This window comes from Athene noctua, chromosome 21, assembly GCF_965140245.1.
Source record: "Athene noctua chromosome 21, bAthNoc1.hap1.1, whole genome shotgun sequence".
Lineage (NCBI taxonomy): Eukaryota > Metazoa > Chordata > Aves > Strigiformes > Strigidae > Athene > Athene noctua.
The window spans coordinates 786,631-810,583 of record NC_134057.1 but is presented as its reverse complement, the minus strand read 5'-3'; the positions used below and the strand labels follow the sequence as shown (position 1 = coordinate 810,583).

Genomic DNA, 23,953 nt, shown 5'->3' with positions numbered 1-23,953 from the left:
AGGCTTGCCAGCGCAGGAGGGGTGCTGCAGCACTGGGACCGTGCCCAGGGAACAGTCTCACGGGGATCTCGACAGGGGCTTTGGCAGGTCCAAGCTGGGCTTGGCTTCCCTGCAGGGCTTCTATCTCTGAAGTCATCACTTGAGTTACTGTTCTCCTGAAAGGGAATTTCCTGGGAACCTTTTTACTGCAGCCATTAACTTATGACCCTTATGTGACCATTTTGAGCCACCTGTTGTGAAACCAGACCTCCCCATTTTTGATACAATTTAGGTTGAAGGCTTTTATACCAATAAAGACTGAAGATAGTGGTGTCAGAGGGTGTCTCTCTGCAGAAGGGGGCCGTGCAGGCAGCGGGGCAGGAGGGTGGCAGCAGGCAGGGAGCTGCCCGGGGTGGATCTGGCATAGATGAAGCCAGGGTGGGCAAGGGCTCAAGCTGAGCTCCCAAAGCCTGTGCCAGAGCCATGGGGGCCAAGTGGCATTTTCTGCCAACTGCACTCAGCAAGGCCATCACGGAGGCTGGCACAGGGGCTGGAGGATGTTGCAGTGGGTCCCCATGACCCCCCAGCTCCAGGCTCGCTCCATGAAAAAAGACTGGCCATCGTGACTCCCACAATCAGCTCTGCTCCCACTACCCCGGTCCAAGACAAGCATTTGTGCCTGCAGGTGACATCAGTGCTCAGGGAGCAGCCCGTGGGCCCCCAAGGACACCCCTCACACACCAGGGCCATGCCTGCCTGGGAAAGGCTCCCACCATGGCCACATACAAGTGACTGTGCAGCTCAGGTGGTGGCCCAAAGGCCATCAGGCCTCAGCTCCCACCACGAGCTTTGGAGATTGAGAGCAAAAACACAGCAGGACCAGAAAGTGCCGCCCCTGCTGCTCAGCACCAGCCTGCGCTCCCAGGGTGGCAGTCACTGCAGCTGAGGACATGCAACTAGATGCTGTGTTACCAGGGGGTGAGAGGCACAGATGTCCCCCCTCCATCTGCCTGCAGTGACACTGGCCTTAACACACATAAAGCCACGAAGGAAATGGTAACAAAATAATTTTATTCTGCTTTATCAAAAGAACTTAACACTGTGCATGTAAACTTGAACATGTGTATCGTGTCTCCTTAAAGAAGGTGTGGATCCAGTGGCAAACCCCTTTAGTCACAGGATCACACGGGCCTTTCAAATGGACAGAAAAAACAGTTCCAGTCCACGCTCCTGGTTGCACCCTTGTTCCCTCCCAGCCCAGAGAAGCAAAGCCCAGACTGGGGAGTTAAAGCCATAGCAATTCCCTCCTCTTGCACACCTACTCAGGCTTCTGAAGCTGTGGCTGGGGAAGCAGAGGGATGGAGTAGGCTGCTGTAGAAGGCACTGCGCATCACACACATGTTGCTGCAGGACTTCACACCACAGGAGCATCCTGCAGTGTCCCGCAGACCACGTGGGTAGAAGGTGGCTGATGCACACCGAACCAGGGCAGGATGACACTGAGCCAAAGTGACAGCCACTAAAGGAAACACCATGCATCCACCTGGATGGCGACAGGGAGGCCAGCAAGGCTCAGATGCAAAGGGAAGCAGCCCTTCCTGCACTGGCCTGGAGGGCCTTCCTGCTCCTCACCTGAGGAGCTTGCTTTGATCACTGGGAGAGCTGCGAGCTGCCTGGTTATTGCTTCTAGTGGTTCCCCTGATGCCCTTGCTTCTTGTCACCTCCAGGCTGACAGAATCCATCCTGACACCAGGGTTTGATGCCAGCACTGGGTGAGTACAACACAGACAAGCCTTATGTCCCCTCCAGGAGTGTTCTATTCTAAAAAGCCTGCCTTTATCTTAAAATTCAACTGAAGTGGCTGCTGCTGGGGCAAGGAGAGGCTGTTTCTGCTGCAAGCCAGCAACACTGAGGAGGTGGAGGCTCAAAGATGCAACTCCACTGGCTCCTGCCATGGCTGGGTTTTAAAGGAGCTGAAGCCTTGGGAGTTTTCAGAAAGAAAGACCATCTGAAACTGCTGCAAAGTCCCACAGCTGGCCAGCAGCAGGAGCAGGAGAGGCAGGGTAAGGCATCCCTGCTCTGCCCCAGAGATGGAGGAGAAGCAGCCAGGGCAGGAGCTCAGACAGGGCAGTGTAGTTACCAAACTTACTTGAGGAGAGACACTGCCATCCTCTGTCAAGTCACACAGGACCAGAAAACAGCACTGGAAAGCCTGAAAACCCACACAACATGTTTTGGGAAATCATTAGCAGAGGCTCAGGTCATTTGTTTTGGGTTGAATGTTTCACCAAGGCAAAAGCTAAGCATGTTCCCCCCCATGCCATGAGGCTGCAGACGGTGCTGGGAACAGAAGATCTGAACACCAGCACCAACTGGCCTCTCACTCCTGACCAGCCGAGCGTCTGGAGGATCACCACCAACCCAGGGCCCAGCACTGCACATGGCTGCACCCAAGGGGCAGGAAAGCAGGATGAACATGCAGATACCCCAGGCTGGCAGGGGAGAGGGGGCCTCTGGACACATGGTGGGTTCAGAGACAGGCAACGCTGCAGCGTGAGCCCTGTCCCAGCTCAAGCCCTTGCCAGTTGTTTCCCCAGCCATCGTCTTCTGGGATTGTCACAGAACACGAGAAACAGGTCCTAGAAACAAGCACATCCTCACAGGCAGCAGGGAGGGCAGAGGAAAAGGGGAAAGCAGATCAGCAGATTTCTACCCCCAGCATGTCTCTCACCGTGCAGAACCACACGGGGAGGGGTAGGATATATTACAACACACACCAGGAGAAAAGATCACCCTGCCAGCACCGCTCGTGAGCCAGAAGCCCTGCAAAACAGTGAAGCCTGGCCAGTGGCGAGGACCAGCAACAGACTCCCCGCTGCAGCTGTTCAAGGACACACACAGCAGCTCCCACTTCTTCTTGGAGCATCAGATTTTGCACTGCAGAGCAGCAAAGCCTCACCTCCTTTGCAGCTGAGGCATCAAACATCTGGTCTGCTGCAGAGCAGGGTCCCTTCACTCTTCTCTTCCCCTTCACATTGCCAGCAAGGCAGAGCAGTGGAAATTCTGCCCCCTTTCCCTGGTGAAAAGAGGGAGGGGTCCCCCTCTCCCTGCAAGGAGGCTGGGGTCTGAGCAAAGACTTCCACGCTCTGTTCCCAACCAGCTGCTCGGAGGTACTCCATGCACTCTGAAATCTTGTTTAGGATGCACAGCAAGACCCAGCCACCCAGACAAAACGTACTACAGTCAGGCCCAGGCAGCCAGTGTGCGGCTCTTGCTTGGAGAGGGGGAGTTACAGAAGGCTGTTAGAGACTACTTGCTCCAAGTCATTATCTAGTGCCACTGTCTACAGGAAAGAAGATTATGGCTATGCAGATCCTATTCAAATAATATATTCCACACCAAACCATTCCTTGCCAGGCCTCACCCTGAGCAAGAACACACAGCCTCCACCGGCCAAAGAGAGCCCACTCCACTGGAGTCCTTGAGGAGAGTTAAGATAGTGCCAGTAGAAACCTGCCTTGGGAGTCCACAAAGCGAAGCTTCATCATCAGAACAAAGGAAACCTCTTCACTTGACCTCAGTGAGGAGCACTGGGGAACCACCAGTGTGCAGCAACATAGCACTCAAAGCCACATCTCCTACCTCCAGAGTAATGCTTGCTCAATAATTGTACCTACTGCGGAAGGCTTTCCTGGTGTCTGTCTTTTAATATTCCAGTATTGGTATGTTAGTACAGGATTATCCCTCATTTGGAAGCACCAATTTAACAGGGGAAGAAACGGAAGAGGCAGAGCACTTGCAATGTGTTGCTAGAAGAAAATCAACCCAACTGCCACCTATACACAAGATGTCCATGCATGCGCTGCATCCGCCCCACCAGCACAGGGCGACATCCCCATCGGGAGCTGGGCTGGCTGTCGAGCTACACCGGGTATCCTTCCACCCCCGTCAGCCAGTGCTTTCCTTTGCTCTGAGGTGGCTTTCTCCAGAGGCCTCCGAGGCCTCCTGTGAAGGAAGGCTGGCTTCTTGGGCAGTCCTCACATTGGCTTGCTGGAAGGCACAGGAATCCAGAAACAGGTTGGGGATGCGGTCACCAAAATACAGCTTGCTGTTTGCAGCTATTGCTTGATATTTCATTAGTTCCAGATACTCAGGGGTAAGTTTCAGCTACAAAAAGAGAAACCAGAGACTGTAAGAGACAATCTTCTGGGCCCCACATCATTAGATTTCATCTCAGGCAGCTGCCTCCTGGGACATGGGCTGTTAAATCAAGTGTTTTTCCAGTGCTGCCCACCTGAACCTGATCTCTTGTGCAGAGGAAAATATAAACAAGTCTTCTTCTGACCAGCTTTCAAGTGCTCACCTTGTTGGAATCAGCCAGCTTCCAAGCAGTGTAGTACTCCGCATCAGCTTTTGCTTTCTCTCTTGCCAGGAATGCAGCATCTAACACAGCAACAGGAAAATAAGCATTAGCAAGTGAATACCTGCATAGAATAGAGCACCTGAGCCCCTGTCCCACAGGTACCTGCAAAGGGGAGGAATGATCCCAGTGCATAACCTCTATTATTTTTGCAGGACAGCGATGCCTGGGAGCCCAGTTCTGAGGTTCCACTACCTGCCACCACCCTTACCTGGAAGATGACCCCAGCAGCACGGTTACCTTCAATCTCAGAAATCCGCTTCTCTGTTTCTTTCTCCATGATCTTCTGTTGATAATGAATCCTGGCCACCTGAGCAGCCTTCTCTGCCTCTGCAAACACAACAGGCTCAGCTCAGACATTCATTTCTTGGGCCCTGAGCATCAGCACCCTGCCCCCAGCGTTCTGCCACGCAAGCAGTTTGCTCTCTGCTGCCCCCCTTTCTGCTTCGGTCCTACAGCACCAGTTTGGACTCCAAGCAATACAGTTACAGAGAGAAAACACAGTACTGATGTTCCTAGGGTTGCACTGGCTGACATCCTTTTCACAGGCGTGAGTCCCCTTGGCACAGGGATGCTTAATTTCAAACCGAAGCAGTTCCTCTGGCAGGGCTGTCACGTCTTGGCCAGCTGTAGGACAGAGGCATTCGCTGCTCTGCTGCTAGAGGGAGGTGGGACGTAGATACAGCAGCACAAACACTCATATTCTCTAAAATACACGCTGTTGGTGCAGCCTGGCCATGCCTCCTTCAGAGAGCTGCCACTGATGCAAGACAATGTCCTACCCTGGCTTACTGGGGGATGTAGAAATGGATATTCAGCCTGGCCCCATCCCCTAGTGCTCCCTAACTGGTGACATACCAATAAGCGCTTTCTTCCGGTCGGTCTCTGCCTCCTTCTCTACTACCTTCTGCTTCTGGGCTGCAATCAGCAGCTTGGTCTTCTCAGCCTCCCTGCAGGGTGAGAAAAGTTTTCACAGGGAAATGGAGCTGGGGAGCAGCTCTGCAAACCAGGGCACATGAGGCCAGGGGGACAAGGCAGCAACCAGTTGCTAACACCATGCCCTCACAGCCACGAGGACTAGTTCTGTCCTCGGCTGTGAACACATGTGTAGCCAGCAGGCCAACGGAAGGGATTATTCCCCCTCTCTATTTGACACTGGTGAGACCATATCTGGATGCTGTACACAGTTTGAGGCCCTCAGGACAAGGAGCAAGTCCAGTGCAGGGCTACTGCAGATGTGGGGTGGAGGCCAAGGCATATGAGGAGAGGCTGGGGGAGCTGGGCTGGCTCAGACGGAGCCGAGGAGGCGAAGGGGGACCCAGCGGCATCTCCCCCTGCCCAAGGGGGTCCTGGAGGTGCCGGGGCCAGACTCTGCTCCGAGGGGCACAGCGGGAGCCCCAGAGGCACCGGCACAAGCTGCAGCACAGGAAACCCCAGCAGGTCCCAAGGAAACAGCCTGTCCCCGTGCGAGCCCCAAGCGGTGGGGGATCCCATCCCTGGGGACGTCCCGACTCGCCCGGACACGGCCCCCAGCGACCTGCTGCAGCTGAGGTGCTGGCCCTGCTTTGGGAAAGGACTTGGACAGGAGATCTCCACAGGTATGTATCAGACTAAATCTGCCTGCAATGCTGTGAGTTTGCTGGAGGGGAGCTTATGGGTGAGACATCAAGACCCCTGAGCCCTGAATTCAGTTTACAAGTTTTCTACAGGTTCTCTACAGCAGATCAGCATCCCCTTTACATACAAGTGAGAGCATGGCCTTGGGATGGACTGTACATGCTCACAACCATCTTTGTGAGGGGCTGAAAGGCTTCAAGGTGAAAGAGCTATAGAAATGGAGAAACAGAACACACAAGTGCACCTAGCCAAGCACACAATGACTAGAGCCCACTTCTCACCTTCTGAGCACCAGGTAAGACTTTTCTAATAGCATTAAGCCTGTGCTGGACCCTCAAAACCAAAACCAATTAATACAGTTTTATGTACAGCTACTCACATTAGCTCAAAATTTCTTCGGATAGCTTCTGGGATTTTGGGCTTTGTAACACGCACAGCCTATGAAAAAAAAGGTGAGTGTTTAAATATTTTCATGTGAGCTGCATAACTAAGAAATGTCTTTACGAAACGAGATGCAGTGCTCGGACATTTCCACATTGATCTGAGACCACACATAATGGTTCCCAATCCTCTTGTACAGCTGAGCACAGCTACTCTCACAGAGGTGTGTTATGTTTGTAGTTCCTGTCTTTGCACCTTTTATGGCACCTAAGTGACCAAGTAAGGCCTGTGGACTGCTAAAGAGGTCCACCACCTTTGTCAGAAGCACCTCAGTTCTCCACCCCAAAGACTCTTCAAACATCACTTCCCAACATACTTCTCAAGAAAGGGGCTCACAAACCCAAAGAAATAAAACTGCAGGATCAAGACTTGCAAAACAGAGGCAGGGCTACAAGCTCGGGAATAGATTTTCTAGGAGAAAAGCTTGCAAAAGCAACCACACAATGAGACACAGCAATGAAGACAGGGGATAGCAGCAGGGCACAGGTGGCAGCTGGGAACTGCTGTGTACAACTGTGGAGCATCAAGTGTGATGTGCATGGTGATGCCAACACCACAACTCAAATACACACCAGAGACAACTGCTAAGCTGCTCTGTGGAGGACGCTCTCTGAAATATGTGGGAAACACATCCAGAGACAGGACCAGGAGCTGCTGCTGCTCATCTGGCACATTGTGTGGCTCATTACTGAGCTTTGGGAGATGCAGATTGACAGTCCGTGGCTTTACAACCCCCCTGCTTCATCTCCACTGCAGATTTAGTGCTGAACCTGCTGCTTCTTTCTGGGGTCAGTTTGTAAAGAACCCGGGGGCTTCCACGGAGGGGAATGGGATACAGCCACATCCAGGCAAGTTTTCATATGCAGTGCAAAAAGGGAACCGTTTCCATGTGACAGGCACCCTGGCCCTGGCAAACACACCCTGCCTGGGGAGAAGGAGCCAGCCTGTCACCAAAACAGGACACTTGGGAATCTCAGAATGGTTTGGGTTGGAAGGGACCTTCCAAGATAATCCAATCCAATACCCTCCTGCCATGGGCAGGGACACCTTCCACTAACCCAGGTTTCCCAAATCCCCATCTGACCTGGCCGTGAACCCTTCCAGGGAGGGGGCAGCCACAGCTTCTCTGGGCAACCCATGCCTATGCCTCACCAACCTCGTCATAAAACATTTCTTCCTTAGATCCAGTTTAAACTTTCAGTTTAAAACCATTGTCTCTTGTCCTGTCACTACAGGCCTTGGCAAAAAGTCTTTCTCCATCTTTTATAAGCTCCCTTTATATACTGAAAGGATGCAATAAGGTCTCCCTGTAGCCGTCTCTTCTCCAGGCTGAACCACCCCAACTATTCTGCTTCTATGAACAAGCAAAGAAAGCAGATTTATGGGACATCAGACCAGAACATCCTTCAGCGAAAGAATTTTTCTAAGCTCCTACCTGGAGCGCAGCCTCTCCAAGCCCCTAGAAAAGTACTGCATGGAGAAAGCTCACCTCACCAGGCACTGCAGGGCAATATTCTTTCTACCTCCATAATAACCCTTCCAACACAGGCAAAGATTCCTCAGCAATCAGGACAGATGCCAGATCATTGAAAATCTCCACTAGCTCTTTCTTTTTTTAAGCCAATAGCTCTACTGATTTAATGGTGATATCTACTTAAATCTACTAGATGGAAACACTACTGTGCACTGTTGATATTGTTAATAAGCAAATGTTAAGGCACTGGGACATGCTGGGACTAACTGGCTGAACAACAGCTTTACAAAAAAACCCATGAAGGAATCAAAAGACAAGCTGACTATATGACAGCATTTTTTTCCCTGTGGCCACAAAGTCCAGCCCCATCCTGAGTTGGACTGACAAAAGCTCAGCAAGAGGCTGAAGGCAATTTTTATGCCCCTCTACTTGGTACTGAGGAGGCTGCATCTGGATACTGCATCCAGTGTGAGGAACCCAGTATAAGGGATACCAACAAACTGGAGAGTGCAGCTGAAAGTCACCAAGATGCCAATGTAAATGTTGCAGAGAATGGGAATTGATGGTACAGTACTTCTCTCCCATTGATCTTCCTCCTTACTCACTGTTGTGACACTTGCCTATTTCCAGTTATTAGAGACCTCCTTGACCACTGCCATCTTTCAAAGATAAGAGGGTGGCTTCATGATGGCATGGGCCAGCAATTCAGCACCCTGGGATGCACCCCACCTGGTTCCACAGAGCTGTGTGTGTGTCCATCTGCTCAGCTGTCCTCTACTGTGTGTAATGCTTCACCTCTGTAGGCTCTGCTGCTACAGTAAGGAATGGGGAGGCCTAAGGGCACTCCTTGCCAGAAAGAAGTCTAAGGTGTTGAGTACTTCAGCCTTTTCCATGTCCTTGGTCATTATGTGACCTGCTCCACAGCTTCCTGGTTCTTCCTTTTGCTGTGGATGCACCTCAGAAACCCTCTGTGCTGCCCTATACAGACATCATTAGGTCCAGGTCTACTAAACTTTGGTTTTCTTAACTCTGCCCTTGCACTCTCAGTTCAACCACCTTTATCCCTCCCAGCTCATTTATCCTACTCCACCTTTTGTGAGTTTCCCTTCTGCTTTCCAGCTCAGTCAGAAGCTCCCTGTTCATCCATACCAGACTCCTCTCACCTGCTTGACTTCTGCACTTTGGGGTGTTCTTGGCAATGAAGTGGGGCCTCCTAGCTTCCTTGGCTGACTCTGGCAGTCTTCCACAGGACCCTGCCAAGCACATCTCACACAAATTGAGTTCTGTCCTCCTGAAGTCCAGGTCCATAACTCTCCTGTTCACCTCACTCCTCTAAGGACCTTGAACTCACTCCCTTACAGCTACCACAGCTCACACTGCTACCAGACTTCACCTCGCAACCAGTTCTTCCTTGTTTCTGAAAGCTCCAGCAGAGTATCTCCTCCAGTCAGCTTTGCTTAGAGTGCCAAAAACTGTTCAACACCCCTCAGAAACATCCAGCAAGGCTTGCACCCAGGCCTGCTGCCCTTCCAGCAGACACTGGGGCTATCAGAGACCCCCATGAGTACTAGGGTCTGTGAGCATGAGGCTTCCTCTGGTCTTCTACAAGCAGCTTTACCTACTTCATCTTACTAACTGGGTAGTCTGCAGAAGACAAGGACCACGTGGTCCTCCATGTTGGTCTGCTTCCTACCTATACTGGCTCTTATCTCTGCTGTTCATCATTCACCCTTAAACCAAGCTCCATGGTTTGAGCCAGTCCTTTGCAGACAGCACAACCCTGCTGCCTCACCTTCTCAGCTCATCCTCCCTCGAGAGTCTGTAGCCACCCACAGCAGCACTGTACTCACATAAGCTATTCCACCAGGCCCTGGGGACCACAAATGCGCAGAGGTTTTCAGCTTCTCAGGTTTATTTCCCAGAATGGGTGTGTTTCTGTCCACACACTTGAGACAAGCCCTAGGGTGTGCTGCTTTCACAGGGAAAGTGCAGGAGCCTACTTGCCGACACTGATGCTTCTTAACATCCACTAGCCTCCACTTTGTTTCAGGCTGTGGTCACCATTCCAGTTAGGCAAGAACTGGAACAGTTAGGAAAGTTTTGCATCAGGCAACCTGGAGGACTTCTGAAGGTTTCAATAGTCTAGTTTTAATAAATCTAGAAATAAATGCTGTGAATCTCCTCTAACAGCATGTTTTCAATAATTGTTTTCTGTGACACTTCTTTCAAAAGTGAATTGTCAGTGATCTCTGAAGTACTCATGCATGCAAACACGCTCTTCAAGAGGAAAGCACTATGCCCAAATACAGATTTATTTCCCTTAGAGCTCAAAAAACAATTTAATTATAAGTACAGTTAATGTAAGGTTAAATAAATGTAATGTAAATAAAGGTTATGCAGCTGTTATGTGGGGAGTTTAAGGAAAGCTCAGCTCTTCACCAAAGGAGCAGGGTATTTCCCCACAAGAGACACAACAGTATGGCAAGTTGTATGCTGAGGTACAGTTTTACTGGAGACAAGGGTGCAGCTCTGTTTTGAAAGGGAACTATTGGAACATGAGGGCAGGATCACAGCCTCAAGTACTAGAGATGAACCACTCTACTCACTAGTTATGGGACATATTCACACTGGTGGTCTGGTGAGCTCAGACTGGGCTGATGCAGGCAGAATATCCTTCAACTTTTGACCAACAGTGATGACTGGGCATGCCAAACTGAGATCAGATTTAGCTCTGTAATTAACATCTCCCAGCAAAGAGCCATGAGCTTTGCTTACACATTTCCATACCCTGAGATCAAAGAGTGCCTTTACATTATGACGATAATATTGATCAGTGATGAACTTTTGTAGGAAACCTCTCTGCAACATACAGTTCAAGTTAAGTTGGATAATTGGAAGAGTGGTGCCATCTCAGCTTCTTTGTGATAAGGTACTGCCCGTGGTTCACCCTCATCAAACAGAGCAAGCCTACGCATAGAATCGAGCCACAAAGCAGAACAGTATTTATTGTAGCATTACACATGTTGTCAATGGGAGGCTTTCCCTCCCCGCACACAGCCAGCCAGCCTACCTAAATGTGGGAACAAAAATGGCAAGCCAGATTTGGTCTCACTCTTCCTTTCAGTGGAAATCTACAAAGATTTTCATCTTACCCCTCACAAGACTAAGGTATATTTTTCCCAGTTGCTTGCCCTGAACTTCAACATGCCAAAAAGCCAGTATGTCCCAGAGCCCAGCTAAACTTAAACATGGTTTTCTAACATTAAGTGTAAGCAGAGAATCACTCAGGACATAACACCTTTTCCTGTCTCTGGCACAAGCATAGATAATATGAAGATCTTTTTTTCTTTTTCCAATTACCTGTAGGAACTGCACTGGCACATGGGAGCACCCAGGTCTGCAGGGGTATCAAAGGTAGTTAAATATTTTCTTGCTCTTTGTAAATTAATCCAATACCTACAGGTCTGTGGCCTAAAAGGTCCTTCTCTCTACCTTGTAGGTCTTCCCCTAACATAAAACCAGTGTTTAAAAGTGGTTACTGTCATCTGGACAGTTTTGAACTAACAAACCTCAACTCAAAGCTCAACTATTTCACATTATGGGGAAAACGGAAACAAGAAACCTCCTCAATCTAGTGGAAGGTGAGCAAATTAGAGGTGGAAAAAAGAATAATCTTTGTTATGGAATGAACCTACCTGGATGGTGAGACCTGGTGCCATGACATTGAGATCTTTCTGCAGGGCCAACTTCAGATTCTCATCTATCTGATCTGTGTTTGGAAGACAAAAGAGAGACCACTTAGCTTACCATCTTTTCTCCTACATCCTGTATAGCAGAGAGTCAACTGGCCCGGAAGAGCAGGTATCTCTATGGTGTAAGAGAAAGATGCTTTTTGAGATTGTTCAGTACATTGTTTCTCTTCCTATATACCCTGGAAAAAGTTCCCAAAAGGAGACCCACATGCTGGTGTCTCTGAAAAGGTTCAGCTATTGATGAACTCACAGTATCTGAGCTAAGGACAAATGGCTTTCAGCATCTCAGCAAGAAAAAGCACCCAGAGCGTGTGGAAGAAGCCTCTGCCTTCCTGGCCACACCCACACCAACCCCACTGCCAGCAGCAAGCTCTGCCCTAAGTCTCTAATAACCTGCAGGATCCAGTACCTGCTACTGAAAAAACCCATGTTCTGTCATTTCCAAGCTCCAGGGAGATCCTTCCACAGAAATGGCCAGTTATGAACAGATTAAGCCGCATGTACTACCAAGAAACTCCTCTCGAAGTACAGATATTTGGCAAGTCTGAGTACAGCATTCAGAGATTCAGTCTCTTAATATTAAAACCCTGACAACGTTTTATCTTCCATAAACCCATTTTCCCCTGCTCTGCCATGCAATGAAGAATGTGATGCTGTTGTGTCTTTGTGGGCACAGGCAGATACCAAAAAGTAGAACATTCAATATGTTAATTCCTGAACAGTGCTACCCCCTTGTGAAAAAACTAAACTATTGCAATGAACTGAGAGCATCTATCTTCCAGCTCTCACTTGCTAAAAACAGCCAGAAGGAAGCTTTTAAAGTAAAAAAGTCAGTTCAACAACAGAACAGGGGCCTAACAGTAGAAGTAGACAAGACAAAACCACCATCATAGTGAAGGCAATGGCATGACTGCATGCACAAGAGCAGAGTGGCTACCTTGTGTGTCCAGAATTCAGTCCTAACCAGAAAAGAACTGAAATCAAATTCTCACATGCAGATGTGGAAAGACAAAGAAATCTGAATCATTAAAAAGTAAAGTTACATGGGAAGTGGCATATGGATATACAGGAGGAGCTGGATTCTAGTTTGCAACTCCAGCACAGTGGCTGTTTGCTCAAAGGAGTCTGCTGTAACATACCTGACAGCAGAACAGGGAGATTATACAGCCCTCGCTGGGTGCATCCAGCTGCCATCCACTTACCGAACAGCTCAATGTATACTTCCTGCAGGGTATGGGCACTGCAGAACTGATTCAGTTCATGATGAATTTTATTGAAGATCAAGGTCTTATCGTAGTCTGCAGTGTAGTTTCTCACAATATCATACACTGAGAAAGTAAGAGAATGATCACAGGTCACCACTGACATGTATTGCTTTCTGCAATGCCATAACTGCAAAACAACAGCTCAGAGTATTAGGAAAGTAGCGCAGCACTGGATGGGGGGATGTGAAGGGGGTCTCCATCCTTAGGAGTTTTCAGGACTTGGCTGGCCCAGCTGTTAGTGAGAAGCCTGCTGTGAAGAGAAGGGAGGTCAGAGGAGACACTGCAGAGGTCCCCTCCACCAGGGCTGCTGTGATTGCACGACCTCAAAGAGCAGAGTAATTACAGCCAGATACACTGCATGGCCCTGTTTTATGATCTGTATAAACAAATGAAACAGTAAAGCCTGTCCAGGACCTGCATGCATACAAACAGATACTACTATAATGTGAAAACAAGTATCATTCCCACATTTATAACATGAATTCAGCCTTCAATGCCTCAGTAATAGTAGCATTTTGCATTAAGCTATGCTGCTGAAAAAAAAGAAGCTGTCTGGATCTTTGTTTGGCAGCTGGTGAAATAGGAAGGTAAGAAGCTCTTACACGGGCTTTGCCTTTGTAATTTTCCCAGGAACTGAGCTGGCAAGCACCTGGGGGCTTTTCCTGTGTATTTACTTTTACAGGTGGTCCACCCTTCAGCAGCAAGAAATAGGATTGCTTGAGTACACATCACATTTTAAATGTACAGGGGAGAAGCAATCCTAGAATTTATCTTCATCTTGCAAATGCCTGGCTCTTCGAAAAGTTTGTAGACACATGCATGAAACTAAGTGCTATGGTGTTGGGATCCATAAGGATAACAAGACACAGAAAATGGAAGTCTTGCAAACCAAGGCAGAGCTGCTACAGGATGAGTGAAGACAGACAAAGCACTGCTTGTTGAAACAGGACAGGAAATACCTGCATATGGTGCCAATTTATTCACAACTTCTATTCGGTCAATGTAGATCATAACACCGCCACTGTAAGTGAAAAGAGAATTCATTAATTACTGCAACTGTTAACAGTGGTCTGTATTTAAGGCAAAGCCATCTTTACTTCTCTTTTACTAAATTCTACTAAACTTACCCAGAACAATTCTGACTTCTTGAGCATTTTGCAATTAGAGGGTAGCAAACCCCAGCTTTGTACAGACTGGTCCCTCTTTCTGTATGTCAAAAGTGTGCTCTAGCAAGTCTGGAAAGCACTTTTGCTTCACTTATCTCCTACTTAGCCAGCAAAAGGAACACGTTTTTGAACAGAAACGTAGCTGCAACTATCAGAAAGGGGGAGTCCAGCACAACGAAGGTAAGGCAACAAGTACAGCAGATGACACCTGCAAGCAGCAGAGCAGACACAAACTGCAGATGCACCGCAACTCTTCTAAGCAGCAAATACATTTGAAGTAGAAAAGCCCTTAGTTTAAGTTCCTGCATTTACTAACTCGAGCACAAACTTGACAAGGCCCCTGTCAGAAAGGAAGAAACAAAGCACGCAACATACATTCACATTTTCTGCCTCAATGTCATGTTGCAAGTAGCTCTCCATTAACACTGCAAGAGTGCACACATGCCCAGGCACGTGCACTGTCAAGAAGCTTCAGACCAAGCCTGCAAGCGGACCTCTCCCCAAGGGATCATGTGTTGCCAGACCCGCTGAGAAAGTTGGAAATCAGAAGCAGGGCTTGATCCCAGGCTCTGCTCTTACTGATGCGGCTTTCCGCAGGTCATGCCCACACCCCGGTACCTGTGACAGCGGAGAAAAGCACAGACTCTACAGTGAAGAAAAAACCCCTTAATTTTCAACAGCTCCCAAGTCTCTTGAGAGTGTATTTTTAAAGCACAATATCTTGCCATTTTGTCCTGAGGGCAAAGGCAAATCACAAACAAGAAGCTTTAGCAGAAACTGCTTAGAGACAGCTGACCCCCAGAAGCAGACCTCACACGTTTCCAAACTTAGTCTCTGTGGTGTTTGAACTCAAACATATACCCCATGACAAACCGGATTTCTCATTTTGCAGATCTCTGGCAGTTGAAAGCTAAGCCTGCAAAAAAATCACCCAAACTTGCCCTGTCCGTGTCTGTGCTCTTCAAAAAAAAAAAATCTCCCAGGCACAGCCTGCATTCACTCTCCAAACCTGTCTGCTTCATGAGCTGAAAACCTTGGTGATAGCCTGGAGTTGTCTGCTGCAAGGGACAAGCCAACAGAAAAGATATTTGTGGCTAAAAAGAGACTTATTTCCCCTCTGAGATACTACTATTAAGAATATTAATCTCTTTTTCACTCATGATTTCTCTTTAGGCCATGGGCATTCTTGCTGGCACTCTCCTAAGAAGCATTACTATTATTTTTAAGACAGGCTTATGGATACTTTATAGGTATGTCAGGCTGTGCAAACAGTTACAATGTGCTTTCCTCTACCAGTATGTGCACTTTTCTCAATCTCATCTGTTCTGCACAACATATACAGTAAAATGACTGTTTATTGTTGCCAGTGTCATCCAACAGCACTCCTCAGGATTTTCTGAACCTGCTCTCATCCTCCTGATTTGTTCCAGTTACCTTATGACATCTCCACCAGAACAGGGAAACCTGCTACCATCTTGGGGTATCTTCTAGACATCTTGATGAGGAATCAAAGCAGAGCATGTGGATTTCTTCTACCAGAATCTCCTCCACTGCCCAACTCTATGTTGGGGTCCATTTGGCATTTCAGCTTCATGGTGATGTCGGAAGGAAAAAGAGAGCACCTGAGACAATCTGCCTCCTAAAACAGCCCCTCACCACCTCACATGCAGGAAAGGCTGGCACCTCAAACCAGAGGACTGCCTGATGCCTGTCCGACTCAACCAACACTACCCATACAACCTGTCAAGGATCTCAACCACCATGGGTCAAGAGAATGGGGCATAAGTGAATTACCTCAGTCCTGCTGGTCAGACAATGGCTTGGAGGAAACAGGTGACACTCAGAGCCCCAGTATGCCAGCCACCCATTTCCCCACTGAGGGCTTAAGGTTAAACCATGCCTACAAAGCACATACACTGCATTTTCCATCCATCTATCCAGCTGCTGGAGCCATCATCACCCTGTGTAGTGGACCCTCTGGACCCTGATGCTGTAAAACCAGGAGCCAAACTGGACTGTAACACTCTGATCTTAAAAATGAGCTTCTCAGACAAGACCTCCTCTCAAACAGCCTGGTCCAGAAGATGTTAGTTAACTCCTGCAGTGCCAGAGATACTGTTCTGGGTAGTTTCAGGACAGTTGCTCTAGCAGAGCATCACAAAGATTTAGGGTGATTCACACACCTTGTCAACCTGGAACTGTACAACTCCTCCCATCATCCACAGCTGCTTTACTTCCCCTTGGAGCCTACGGCTTAAACACTGGTTCAGACAACGCTCTTTCCTTTGCAGTAAGTCACTACCACTCTCAGAACGTCCCCCCAAGATCCTCACTGCAGAGCTGCTCATGAGGCTGGTCAGGCAGAGCAGCAGTGACTTGAGCAGGGTTTTCGGTCAGGGAGACAGAAACAAGAGGAAATCCATAGAAAATCTGAAAGGATGATCAACACATAGACTGTATGCACCTGGGAGAAGTTTAAGTGTAAGTAGGCAGCAAGTGCCTAACTTTACAGGACAAGGTGAAACTGTACAGGAGACTAACATACTACTAGCAAGCATTTCAGTAGAGCTTAGAAAGCCTCATACATTTCAGGACTTTAGGTTTTTCAGGCCAGAAGACAAAGGAAAAACTGAAGGACATTGCCATAAAAAGGAGGCTGTAAAAAAAGGTGAAAGTTTAATGCTTTAATTGCTAGAGCTGACCACAAACAAGACCAGACCAAGTTAGGCAATCAGAGAATGTAGAAACTGGACTTAAAGGTCAGATCTGGTCTATCTAGAGGTATAGGAATTAAGTGCAAGACATCCACTTGCAATATTCATGACACATTTTTCCATGTGACTAGCTAACAGGCAGGGATCTGTCCCAGAACATTCCTTCAGTGCTCTGCTTGTGTTCCTGCCAGAGATCTGCAGCACAAGCACAGGATGATTCCTGCACCTTTGCAAATAAACACCTAATGCTTGAGCAGTATTACTGCTTAGTATCCTGACTATCTACTGTTTCTTGGCATTGTGAAAACCTGTGCAACATTTAGCCTGATTCTTTCCAGTTAATTTTATAAGAAAAATGCTACTTACCTAATTCCCTCATGCAGTATCTCCACAACACCATTTTCAACCCACTTGCTGTATTCCACAATTCATATACTCATGAGTATATTCATTCTCAGTTAATTCTTAGAGTCAGTCCTCTGGAATACCTCACTCTTCTATAACTAGTTTCAGGTTTTGGAGAGCAGCAGACCTGTCATGAGGAAACTGCTGAACTTTCCAAGGAACTGTGCACACGTTTACACGTTGGGGAAAGCCAGAAATCTGAGACACCAGGGGCAATTCACGGCCTAGAGCAGATACATGTTCTACCTGCTGCAATGAAGTGGCTTTTGTCTCTGAGGTGACAGGTGTTTTACGAAAAACAGTCATCGGATGCCAAAGTATTTTAAAATCTGTATTTAATGTATTGACTTAATGCTGTCAAGTATAAACGGGACAGGTAAGGTAGAAATTGGGGATGGGACACCCACACAGCCATTCGGAAGCTGTCTCATGTAGATGAGGATCCAGGGAACAGGAATGATGGAACGGAAACCCAGCCTTTAAAATCTGATGGTTTAATACACAATTACAGAAGTTTATAAACTGTTTAGGATCTATTCTTGCAATGAGCTTTAAACCAGGATAGTGAAGTTTCAGATTAGATCAGTTTGTTATTTATAAGCTAACGTTTTATTACGGAAATGTGGATTCAAAGTTTTGGCATGGAGCAGCTGCAGACTTTGATTCCCAAGGCAGCAAATTTAAAGGCTGCTGCAGTAACATCTTAAAAATGGACAGAGCTGCTGGGACCTTTGGTCTGAAATGTATTCAATTATTAACCAAGAACTGCTTCACCAGTTGTTTGGTGTTTTAAAGCATGTTTATTACCTGTAACTTCACAACCACCTGTATTGCACAACTGGATCCTGCAATGCTAAACGTAACAGGAACTTAATGAACTAACTATACAGAATTAAACAGAATATTTAGCTCCTAAATCACAGAATAGTCGAGGCTGGCAGGGACCTCTGGAGGTCGCCTTGACCACCCTCCCTGCTCAAGCAGGGTCAAAGCAGCACAGTTTAATTTTGACCGTGTTAGCACATATAATGTTGTTAAGCGTCAGCAGAAAGTTCTGCTTGGTCTGTTAAGAAGGCTTGCAGGACAGCAGGACATGCTCCCTGGCCCAGAGACGTGATGCTGTTTTACAATGTCCAGAAGGTTAAGTATTACTCCTATTTATACTACTTACAAGCTAAAAGTTGCCATTAAACTCACTGCTAAAACTCTGCTCTGATGATGTATTTTTAACTGTGCCATTTAAAAGCTACAGATATAGAACATAATGAGTCTTACTCCTCCTTCCTGCAATTACTTTTTGCTTGACCTAGACTCTTTATCACAAAGCCATGGCTGCAGCACTGAACATTAGCATTATTTACAGATACTCCTGAAAGAGATTTGAGAATTAAAACTAAAACCAGCTACGGCCCAGGAAAACTTTATGTTAATATGTAAGCACAAGTGATGACTGATGCTACAGGAATAATTCCAAGAACTCATTCCAATAAGGGCCAAACCAGATCAAAATTAACTCTGCTTGATTAATGTTGCCACTAATGTTCAACTTCTAATTCCAACATGGTCGTTGTGTGCTGTCATTCAAATTATACTGACTACTTTTTTTTTTTTTTAAAGAGAAATATTGTTGAGTACCTTAAAGCTAAAAGGAGAATCACGAGTTTTGTTTTTATCTTGAAGAAACAGATTCAGTCATCACTTCAACTTGTGAATGAACCAACACAACAGGATTTGCAACCCAACTCAACTAGCCCTCTGCTGTTACTGCTGTGCTCGTTAGAACTATACAGATCTGTGCTGACAAAAGAATTATCTTAATTATGAAGCAGGCAGGTGCCACCCATGCACAGGATGATTCTTCATTCTTTCTCGCCCTTCACATCAGGTGAAATGACAATTCCAAAAATGCTCAAACAATTCATGAAGACTCGTTTTCCTGAGGTGTTTTTGAAATGAACCTTCTCCCATCAGGAGGATTCCCATTCATCATTTACTTTTGCCCACTGCTGGGCTCAGTGCTTGTATGAGCCACAAGATTCAGACTAGTAATACTGCAAAGCTGAGGACAGAGCAAAGCACAAGCAATGGGCTACCACAGTAATCAAGGAAGAAACCAAGAAAAATGCAAATACCCTCTGATCATCACTTTCAATGAAAATAAGAGCACTCCATCCCATACCTCCTGCTCTATTATTTCCAGGTGTGAGGTATGTATGTTTGGGACTAATTTTAGGATATGTGCCTTTACTTTTCATCCTCCATGTCACAGCATTGTAAATGACTAGATGCGAACTACAGAATAGAGTAAATCCGCTCAGCACCAGGAGACATACAAAGGGAGAACATACCTTGTCCCACAAGGCACATTTTTCACTTCATCAGTCTGTAACGTGGTCTGAAATAAAAAGACAACCAGTGCTCACAAAACCACTCCATTCTCCAGGAAGATCACGCTATGCCCAGACTCTTACAACCATTACACAGGAATGTGGAGTCAAAACCATGTTCTCCCTTCTGACTTTTGCAGGTGTGGGCAGAAGATGGACTTTTTAACTGCCTTCTGGAGACAGAAAGGCAGCTATGCTCACTTCCCTGCTCTCAGCTCCCATGGCACTAAGGCCTGCAGCTCTCCTGGGGAACAATTGGGGCTTCAGACACAGACTGTCCTCCCAGAGCAAGACATCTCCTATTCCAAGCCACACACATGCACGTTGTGGAGATTCCACCAAAAGGACAAGTCCCAGGGCACAGCTGGGTCTGGCACCGAAGGCAGAAGGAACCAAGGGCTTCACAGGAGCTGCTGCTCTGACTATGACATGCCCAAGCCCCTCTGCAAACACCAGTTGCCCAAGTCACCCCCATCCAGTGACAGCCCTACCAACACCAGCTCCCACTCACTCTCTTCCAAGATGAGAAGATACTAACCTGCACGGATTTGAACGTGGTAATGAACGGGAGCATGATGTGGTAGCCTGGTCCACTTGGACTAGTTAACAACGCACCACCCCTACAGAGAGAGAGAAAACGGGGAAAAGGCATCTGGAAAACAGTAAGCACTGGCTTTGAGAGTGAATACATTCAAAACCGTCAGGAGTCACAGCTGTGGCAGTGCAAATTACATTACTCACCTGCACTAAATTTGCCACCAATTCCCCTAGAACAGGACTGACTACATATAGTACTTGTCTGCTGCAACTTGACAATCATTTCAGTCCTGCAAGCAACTAACTTTTAGAGAAGGCAGATATTGCTAAATTCTTCCATCACTGCAACATTGCAGAGAGCTTCAAGAACACAGATTTTCCTCTCTAAATAGTTCACTGGTAACCATGGAAAAATCCAGTAGTTAATGTGATACTGCCAGTTTGGATTTCCACAAGGCATTCAGCACAGTCCCTTACCCAAAGCACAAAACCCCCCCACAGTGTCTCATGGGGACTGGCAAGCAATTAAAAGGTAGGAGACAGAGGAAAGCTCTAAGTGAGGGACTCCTGTAGTGCAGTAAGGTCTCCTGCAGCATCCCACAAGGGTCTCTGCTGTTCAAAACACTCGGAATTAGAGGGAGGAGCAGTGCAAAGCAAACTGGCCCATAGTGATGACTGCAAAGGGTAAAAAGACAGGACAGAAATACAGCAGAAACAGCAAAATATTCAGAAAGGCTGGTGTTGAATCTCTCTGTTCCTTTACTCAATTTGAACCAAATCTAGTCAAGAGGTGGCATTTAGTGACTGTGACCACTCAGTGTTGTGGACTGACAAGTTGCTCTACAGGTGCTGTTAGGGGCTGCTACATGCCCCCAGGTGAAACTCAGCCCAGAGCCATAGAAAAGACTCATTTCAAAGCAACAACGAAGTGGGTACTCTGGCTGGGACAGAGGTGACAGCCCTCGATGTAAGAGGGAGAGATCAACAGACATGAAAAGATGGGGTGGACTGAGAGCTTTGAAATACAAACTGTGACCCACAAAAAGGGAGGAAGGAGAGCGAGTTAAAGTAGATGAGGATTCAGAAAGACCAAACTTGTAATGGTTCTGGACAGAGCCAGGCTATCCAGGCCCACGCTATTTCTAGTGCAAGAGAGCAGAAACAACACGGTCTGCCCACCTCAGGTCAAAGCCTGGAGGGAAGCACAGGAGAGCGCAGTCACCTCCCAAGGCGATCGGGAGCCAGGGATGAATCCTGGCTGAGAGAGGAAAACCCAGGGAAGGCTATAGGAGCCACCAAGGTGCTGGCAGGGAACAGTACCTGTAATACACAGCCAGGTGCCCCTCCTCAACCCTGTGGATGGAGGAGTACAGGAAGAACGTGAGGAGTCCCGTGGCAGCTGCGACTACGGCTCCAGCTTGGGCCATGGTCATCCTCACATCGCCTGCTGGGCAAAGCACGTCCCCCCGCAGCAGCCCGTCACCTGGATGGACGCTGGGGCGCCGTCGGCACCAAGGTCTTCGCTCCCTCTTCTCTGATGGTGTCTCTGTCCCTTTTCCAACAACACAACTTTCTCAGCTTTTGGACCAAAAGGCCAAGGAATATCCTCACAGCACCCGGCGGGCCTCGCTCAGTATCGTTGCCGCCTCTGAGGCCGCGTTACCCCCTCACGCCGGCTACAGCGGGCGCGACGCCACCGCCAAAGGCGCACGGCCGCCTTCAGCCGAGGAGACCGCCAGCGGAAAGGCTGCACCGGGGCCCGCAGCCGCCCTGCGAGGGCCGGTGGCCCGCGGGCTGCTTCCCGGCCCGGGCGGGCCCGCCGGCGGCCCCCGCCCCCCAGGCCGCAGCGTGAGTGGTGACGGGCCCAGCGGAGAGCCGCAAAGCCGGGAGGGAGCTGGGCCGGGACCGCTCGGGGCCTGTCCCCCCCCGCTCCCCCCCCGATACCTGCCGCCGCCGCCGCGTGCCCACGTGCGGCCGAGGCCCCGCTCCCCCCACCCGCCGTTGCGGGAGCGTAAGGAGCGTGCGCCGCGCGGCGCCGCCTGATGACGTCACGGCGTACGCGCGCCCGCCCCCGCTGCCGGGCAACGGCCCCGCCGCCAGCAGCCGGCGAGCGCCGCCAGCCTCTACACAGTGTTTATTGCAGTTCACTCTATTTAAAATATATATAATCTATACATTCACATGACGCCGTGAGCAGTCGTGACAAGCGGCGGGAAGATGCGGGGGGGGGGCAGCCCCCCGTAGCTCTCCTCCCTTTCAGTCCGGGAGAGCCTCAGCAGGGCCACGTCCCTCAGCACCGCCCGCCCCACAGCCCGCCCAGCGCTGGTGCACGCAGCAGGTGCTGCCGACGCAAACAGGTTACTTGCTTAGCTGAAAGCCCCAGTAGGCAGGAGCCTGTCAGACACTGTTTGCGACTGCAAGTGGTGTGTCTGCTACAGGCCACTGTCTCGGTAACCAGTCCCGCTAAGGGTTACAGAACAGAAGGTGATAGATGGACCAGTCCCCTCCAGCTTGTCACATCAAAGGCTGCCAAGCCAACTCTCAGCATGCAGGCGTCTTGCAGATAGCAGCACGTTGGCTCCTGTGACTATTTCAGCCAGCTCCAATCAAAACTCTGAAAGAAGAAGCAAGGAAACAACTGAATTGCAAGAAACAGCTACTGAATGTAACATTTCCAAGGTGGTGACCAAAGGACACTCAGTATGCAGCATCTCTCTCTTCACAAAGAATCACACTGATCTAACAGCTGAAAAGTAATCTCACAATTTCACAACTGTTTGTCCGCAACACAAAAACCCCCATGCTTATCACGGTGCTCAGACAAGTCACAGACTGTACTCACTTTGGAAATGAAAAACCTACTGCCAGGGTTCCTAGTGCACCATGGGATATACTGGTAGTGCAAGAACATAAATAAAAAAGAAAGGCAGGCTCCATGTATGCAAGAATAGAGAAAAGGTTCTTATTATTTTTCCCCCCCTCTGTTTTTTCCCCCAAGTGAATAAAAGAGGGCAAATTCCATTTTCTCCTACTTTCCTGTTGCCTAACTTCTGTCTCCTGATGGAAGAAAAAGGGGGAAAAATCCAAACATAACAAAATGGGAGCTGATCTGCAGAGGACAATTCCACAACAATGAATAATATTTCTACACTAAAACCTGACAGAGACAGATGCTGCACCCTGGAATGAGAAACAGGGTGACAGAGACATGGACAATTAACACGGAAGAAGCCACTCATATGTCTTCTAGCTTGTCTCCAGCCATAGCAAGGAGACAAAATTGTGTTACACAGCTGATACCAACCCTGTCAGAACGGAACAAAGACAAACAGAGCATTCATGGATGAAGACCAGGATATGAATAGTTAAGGCTGTCTTCCCCACTAATGTTATTACTTTGCCTTAAATTAGCTAATTTCATTTCCCCATTCATATTGCTCAATCTATTGCTATTGCAGCTTCATCTGCAACTCCCACAAGTTAAGTTTTCCTTTCATCATCCCAAGTAACTTTGTAAACTCTCACTTCACTGTTTACCATTATTCATAAACATTAGAACATTAAAATGTTTATGAATTAAAATGTTTATGAGTAAGAGCTTCGTTTCATCAACCACCTCCATTTCCCCAACCCTCTGTTCCTTGTTATTTCAGCAGTTATAACTGGTAAACAGCTTCAACTTTTTTATCCCATGAGAATGGGAGTTATCACTAAGGAGACCTTTGAGAAACTTCTTGAAAATCCAAGTTACAGCCTATCAGTGGATCTTTGACTTCTTTACAGGACTCCAATACAT

General features: G+C 48.1%; 2 protein-coding genes across 2 annotated transcripts in view; both read right to left on the bottom strand.

Moving 5' to 3' along the window:
• Positions 1-1,033: 1,033 nt before the first annotated feature.
• Positions 1,034-22,165, bottom strand: ERLIN1 (ER lipid raft associated 1). Its single transcript, XM_074924170.1, has 12 exons — positions 22,102-22,165; positions 21,478-21,709; positions 20,159-20,240; positions 19,582-19,628; positions 13,908-13,969; positions 12,886-13,011; positions 11,627-11,700; positions 6,396-6,454; positions 5,258-5,349; positions 4,640-4,729; positions 4,343-4,422; positions 1,034-4,146 (listed from the first exon to the last, which is right to left on the bottom strand). Exons 2-12 carry the CDS (start codon positions 21,588-21,590, stop codon positions 3,928-3,930), a joined length of 1,044 nt encoding a protein of 347 aa, XP_074780271.1. The 5' UTR covers positions 21,591-21,709; positions 22,102-22,165; the 3' UTR covers positions 1,034-3,927.
• A 137-nt stretch (positions 22,166-22,302) lies between these two features.
• CHUK (component of inhibitor of nuclear factor kappa B kinase complex) overlaps positions 22,303-23,953 on the bottom strand; it is a 30,938-nt gene continuing 29,287 nt past the window's right edge. Inside the window, exon 21 of the mRNA XM_074924166.1 lies at positions 22,303-22,771. Coding sequence (XP_074780267.1) covers positions 22,745-22,771 — 27 coding nt within the window. The 3' untranslated portion in view covers positions 22,303-22,744. The remainder of the gene's footprint in view (positions 22,772-23,953) is intronic.